Raw genomic sequence first — 6153 nt, 5'->3', positions numbered from 1 at the left:
TGTATACTCACAAAAGATGTTGATGCAGTAAGATTTTGAAATGTAGTATCTTAATTAATGTGCAGCAAAGTCACATAGATATAAGTTTCTTTAAAATAAAAATGACAGTTTTTGATGAAACAGTAACAATTTAGGCATAAAAAATAAGTACTGCAGTATACTTACCATATTTATATTTGGACATTTGAGGAATTAAAAGTGCAATATGAAGATAAGGGATGTACATATATGATACCAATTGTTAATTTTAATGGCTAATATAAAAATAAAGTGGATAATGTTTCTTCAACTGGTGATTTTTCTAATTCAAGTTTGCATAGATATCCCTAATTTATACTACTGACCATTCAGCAACATTTGCCACAAGGGCTTTGAACCAAGTAAGAGGATAGACTGCCATCCTTATAACACATCCAACACTAAAAGTATGGAGGACATTTAGCAGCATTGCAAACCTATTGATCTTTAACCTCTAGGTCACAACCAGCCCATAATGTAAGATTTGGACAACAGCGTATCTGTAATTTGAGTGTGTAATATTGAAGATAACATTTTAAGACATAGAAGAAAACTAACTGACACAGCCTCTTGGCTGTTCTATCAGTCCAATAAAGACAACTTTTAAGCAGTAATAAAATGGACAAAGAATGCTTTCACAATGAAATTTAGAAAAACTATATTTGATGCGTTTGTTTTTCAAATAGAACTCATATTTCATCCATACCTTCACCATACTTCTTAACAGATTTCAGTATCAGCATGTCTTCTGGTACCGTCCAGTTAGAAAGCTTGATGTCCGGCCGTAGCGTGTTACAATACCTGGAAATTCATAACGTTACGTAAACAAGTAAAGAGACTTCAGAGATTCCATCAATGGATGAGTGGTGGAAAGAATTCCAATAATGATTAAACTGTATACCATTAAATGTTATAATGTGACGGTCAATCCCACTATTCGTTGGTAAAAGAGTAGCCCAAGAGTTGGTGATGACTAGTTGGTGGGTGGTGATGACTAGCTGCCTTCCCTCTAGTCTTACATTGCTAAATTAGGGACGGCTAGCGCAGATAGCCCTCGTGTAGCTTTGCGCGAAATTCAAAAACAAAACAAAATTACCTGCTTAGTGTAAAATATCCTGAATGAAAGTAATTGATTTTATTGGTATACTTTACAAGATTATCGTAGCTTTGAATACGAACCAGTTTAGGGAGAAATAAGTTATTGAATGTATTGTAGCACGTATGAAATGTTCATAAAAAGCTACAAAAAAAGTTATTTCCTCACACACAAACACATTCTGGAAGCTCTATTTATCCCAGTAGAGGTTTCGGACAGTCAAGAACAAAATCTGTGTATATGAAGATGTGACACATTGCTTTTAACACTTATCATTGTAACATTGAGAATCGTATAAAAGGCGATGTACCTGAGAGTTTACACGATCCCCACGGCTGAAAGGACGAGCATGTTTGGTGTGACGGGGATTCGAACCCGCGACCCTCAGATTGCGAGTCGAGTGCCTTAACCACCTGGCCATGCCGGGCACAAGCAGGTAATTAACTAACTTGTATGTAACTCTATGTTAAAGTACCTTACACTGCATCTAAAATATAAACATATCATTTTCCTCTTCAAGTTTTATTTTTGGATTGAAGCTAATACCAATTTCCCTCTTTATGTTTCGAATAAAACTATTACATGGTGTTTATCACAACTCAAAAATGTACAAACAATTCCACTCATGGAAGATATTTCTAATTTCTATCATAGATGAGAAGAGATAAAGAGATGACCATCTCTCTGTGAATAGTTATTTAAGTCTGAATATCTCATAGCAACTTGTAGGTCTAAAATTTATGATAAAAATCATGGAAACTGGAAATGTTTTTTTTTCTACATTTCTTTTAATTCATCTATCTTAGATTCAAAATCAGAGGCATGTCAAAATAGCATTTTAGATCTATCTTTCGTCTCACTTAAGTCGCTGTCCAAGAGGACTTTCATTCAGTACCAGTCAGTCGGGCTGAATGATGAGAAACACGAGTTTCGCTGAAACGTTATTTATATTTGCTATATAATACTTTAAAGTTAGGCTTTTAAATGCTGAAATCTGGTGAAGCATTTGAAACTAAATAGGCCTAAAATTTGTGATAAAAATCATGTAAACTGCAGATGTTTTTTTTATACAATCCTCTTAATCTGTTTATTTTGGATTCAAAAGGGTCTTCTGTTCAACAGTAGAACTCGTCAGGATTCAAAAAGGTCTTCTGTTCAACAGTAGAACTCGTCAGGATTCAAAAGGGTCTTCTGTTCAACAGTAGAACTCGTCAGAACTGCACATATATACTGCATTTCAGAGAAAGTTTGGTTTCCAGCCCAAATTATGAGTACTGATATTTAAAAAAAAGTTTTCTTGGGCTGCGACTCGTAGAATAGAAAAAGAGAAGAGATGAAATGCCATGTTTACATGCCTGTGATTTCGAATCCAAAATGGACAAATTAAAAGAAATGTTGAAAAAAAACATTTGCAGTTTACATGATTAATTTTTAACAACAAAATTAATTTATAATGCTTTGCCAGCTTTTGGCATTTAACCATAACTTATAAAATATTATACTACACAGATAAATAGTGCTTCAGAAAAACTTTTGTCTCTCATCATCCAACCTAACTAACAAGTTCTGGTATCGAACAAAGGTTCTCTTGGGCTGCAACTAGTGGACAAATTAAGAAGAATTTACAAAAAAAAAATATTTAGTTTCTGTGATTCTTATTACAAATTTTAGGCCTATATAACATAAAAAGTTAACTTTTGTCGGTACTTGGTTACTTCTGTTAGGGTACCTCATACTGAAATTGTAACAAATAACCCAGATAACCTGCCTTTCTCTGCATCGATAGTTATTTCTACCAGGGAAATATTTTGAAACTTTCATCCAATTTTCACCATGTCTAGCAACAGCAGCTAACAGCATCTGTGAATAAAATAAAATTTGTCATTAATAGTTACCCAAATTTAGTACAAATTACACAGGTTACTATAACTCAACAAATAACGACTATGTGCACAATGTTGTAGAAATATACCAAACATGTATTAAAGGTTTATGAAGCAATACAAACATTATTACAAAAACTAATAGTACTACTTAAGACGAAACCAGTACTGAATTAACGTGTAAATATAATTCTCTCGGCCGATTCAGATCATCCACTTCAAAATAAGGTCTTGAAAGAACAAAAATGACACAGCATCTCTTCTTGAACTGTAATATATCTACCGTTACATATTTACGTAATTACGGAGAAATTTGATGTCAAAAATAAAAGAAGTTAAATTTTACAAATCGCTTCTCTTTCACACAATTTTTAACGGTGTTTAACAACACCTCTAATTCTATTAATAAATTCTGGGTTTTCACCAATTAGGTGTTTTTTTCTTCCTCTTATGTCACAAGGTTATCCTGCTGCTTCACAAGTTTCAAATAAATTTATGAACATTTTAAAGTATTAATAAGCTCATTCAAACTTACAGTTAGCTGCTTACAATTTCAAACCGAAATGATTAATTTTCACACATTTTTGAGAATAGGAAGACCTTTTATTTACTTGTATAAAATCATGTTAAAATTAAAATTGTTGCAAAATGTAATTCATATCAATTCAAGAGACGATAACGTACAAATGATCCAAGAAACACAAATACAAAAAGAAGAAAGCACGGAAACTAGATGCTTAAAATACTTACAGTATCTTCTTCTTTTGACCATTTCCCTCGTTTGATCAATGGATCCAGAGCATTTGTCCATCTGTACTTACACTGTTGAGTACTTCTGTCTTCAACATAATATGCAACTATAATAAAAAAAAATAGGTAAAGTACGAAACATTGTACGAGAAACTAAGGAAGCATAAACCGTAAGCTAAAAACAGCATAAAATGACATACGTAGTCGAATTATAATTATAATAAATTTCATAGTAAACATTTATGTTCCTAAGAACTAATCCATAGTATCAACCCCCAAGAAAAAAAAAGTGTAAGCCACTGCAGCTGTGGTCAGTATGTTAACAAAGAATGAATTGGATTCATAAATTAAAAATGTACAATAACTGGATGAAAGTGGATTTATGTTGATAAAAGTTTATACTATACTATTTGCTTGTATAATTTAAGATTAAATAAAATGTTACCACTACACTACTTATATAGTTGCAAAATAAAAAGATTAACTCCTTATACTAAAAGTAAAAAGTTTAAGTTTAAGTTTTTACAAGAATTGTTTAATAATTATAGTTTATATATAAAACAACAATACCGACTGACTAACCTTGAGGCCAAGGAATGAAATCTCCCACTTTACAAGACATCACAACTTCGAACAAAAGTTCATCCTCTTCTTTAGTCCACGTACTACATCGATACGAAAAACGTTTGACTATATCTACTTAAAAACAAACTCACACAACTTAGTTTCTGACCTGTTTTAATTGCATACAAAATAAGTGAACATTTATACAAAAATTAATTAGTCACCAACACATCTTTTAAATGTAATGCCATGCTGAAAAAATACTGTTTTGATGTTGATTGACACAATCGGTTTCTACGGATAATGCAGTGATATACTGTTGTCTTTTATCACCATCCTTAAAAAGCAAAACAGGAATTGAAAGGTAAGTTTTATCTTAAAGTTTACTTCTACTGAGAGAGTTTATAGCTGTTAAATAAAGTCTTAATTAATATAATAATACACTATTTTCTTGATTGATTAAAGACGAGAATTTCAGCCACAGTTTCAATATCAGCCAAAGATTTAACAAACGTAGCACTTATTTTATTTCAATGCTACGACACATAAAATAAAGACATTCAAGTTTTTTAGATCAAAATTTAGCAAGCACACAGATGTTCAGTAAATCAAGCCCTTTTCAACACGGTCACAAGATCCTACTTTCCAAACTTTAATTTTTTTTATTTGGGAGAAAAGCAAAGGGTTATGGAGCAAAATTAAAAACGTAGCCCCCTCCTTACACTCTTTAAAGTTGAAACAGGGATCAGGTGTAGTGTTGAACCAACTGACAATAGAAACAGAAAAAGAGTACAACTGGCATCCACCATAGTGACAAATAGATGGGAAAACAAAAGACGGCAATACTTTGGTACTGGTACCACTTGAAATAAAAAACATACGAGCAACAAAACAACTCGACTTCGGTGATACCGTAAAGTTTGATTTTTCTCTATTTTATACAGTTGGCTCCAATGATTAATTAACTACAAAGAAACCAGATAACAACTCTGAACTTTAATATTGGTCTACAGTGTTACAAGGAAGCCATGCACTGACCTCTGGAATTTTAACAACAGATTTCAGCCTCATCTTGACCGGTCATTGAAGTTTTGTAAATTTTGAATGGATAAAATGACTATTTTGTTTCTTTTAATACCATTAAATATCTTTTTATTAAGCTCGTGGATAACTCATGATTTTTCTATCGAAGGCCAATTAACTTCCAAGATGTCATAAAGAAGTCCTAAAATTTAGTGACTTAGCCTACTATAGTTAACACATCTATTGAGAAAAGTTTCGGTGAAAACCGTATCAGTAATTTGAAAACTTACCCTTTCTGTAGCTGTGAATTTAGTTTACTCTGGTATCTCTCCATACATTGAAATGCTGTTCTGTTGCTCTGAAATAAGAAAATATTCTGAATTAAACTTTTCCCCCCCATCTTTTCTCGACTTTATGACTGAAAATCTAAGCTTCAAAACTAATGGTTAATTAAGAAGTAATTACTGTATCACCTTATTAACTGCATATATTATGAAAATACTGTGAAAAAAAAACAACATTTTCCTTGAATTTCTTACTTAAGATAGGTCTATACTTCTATTTTCATACATCAGATGTGCCTTACAATAGTCTTGGGTAATGAGATTTGCAGTGGTGAACATTGTACATAAACAAATCCATTTTCCAACAACCAAACGTTGGTTTATTTTTTATGCTGACAGTGAAAATTTAAGACTTTCACAGCATCTTGACTAAAAAACAATTAATTTGCAAGGATTTCCAGAACTAAAATTTTTTATAGCTTGTTTTCCATGGCTTGCCAGAACAAAACTTTCAAGGACATATGCAAAACCTATC

General features: G+C 32.1%; 1 protein-coding gene across 1 annotated transcript in view; it reads right to left on the bottom strand.

Moving 5' to 3' along the window:
- Positions 1-701: 701 nt before the first annotated feature.
- Positions 702-6153, bottom strand: part of LOC106473885 (snRNA-activating protein complex subunit 4-like) — a 20668-nt gene continuing 15216 nt past the window's right edge. Inside the window, exons 11-15 of the mRNA XM_013934570.2 lie at positions 5625-5692; positions 4330-4412; positions 3748-3854; positions 2883-2974; positions 702-819 (exon numbers count right to left, since the gene is read on the bottom strand). Of these exons, the coding sequence (XP_013790024.1) occupies positions 708-819; positions 2883-2974; positions 3748-3854; positions 4330-4412; positions 5625-5692 (462 nt within the window). The 3' untranslated portion in view covers positions 702-707. The remainder of the gene's footprint in view (positions 820-2882; positions 2975-3747; positions 3855-4329; positions 4413-5624; positions 5693-6153) is intronic.

The sequence above is a fragment of the Limulus polyphemus genome, unplaced genomic scaffold, assembly GCF_000517525.1.
Source record: "Limulus polyphemus unplaced genomic scaffold, Limulus_polyphemus-2.1.2 Scaffold6593, whole genome shotgun sequence".
In the NCBI taxonomy this organism is placed as follows: domain Eukaryota; kingdom Metazoa; phylum Arthropoda; class Merostomata; order Xiphosura; family Limulidae; genus Limulus; species Limulus polyphemus.
Note: the sequence above shows the minus strand (reverse complement) of the source record. Positions and strands in the feature narration are given on the sequence as shown.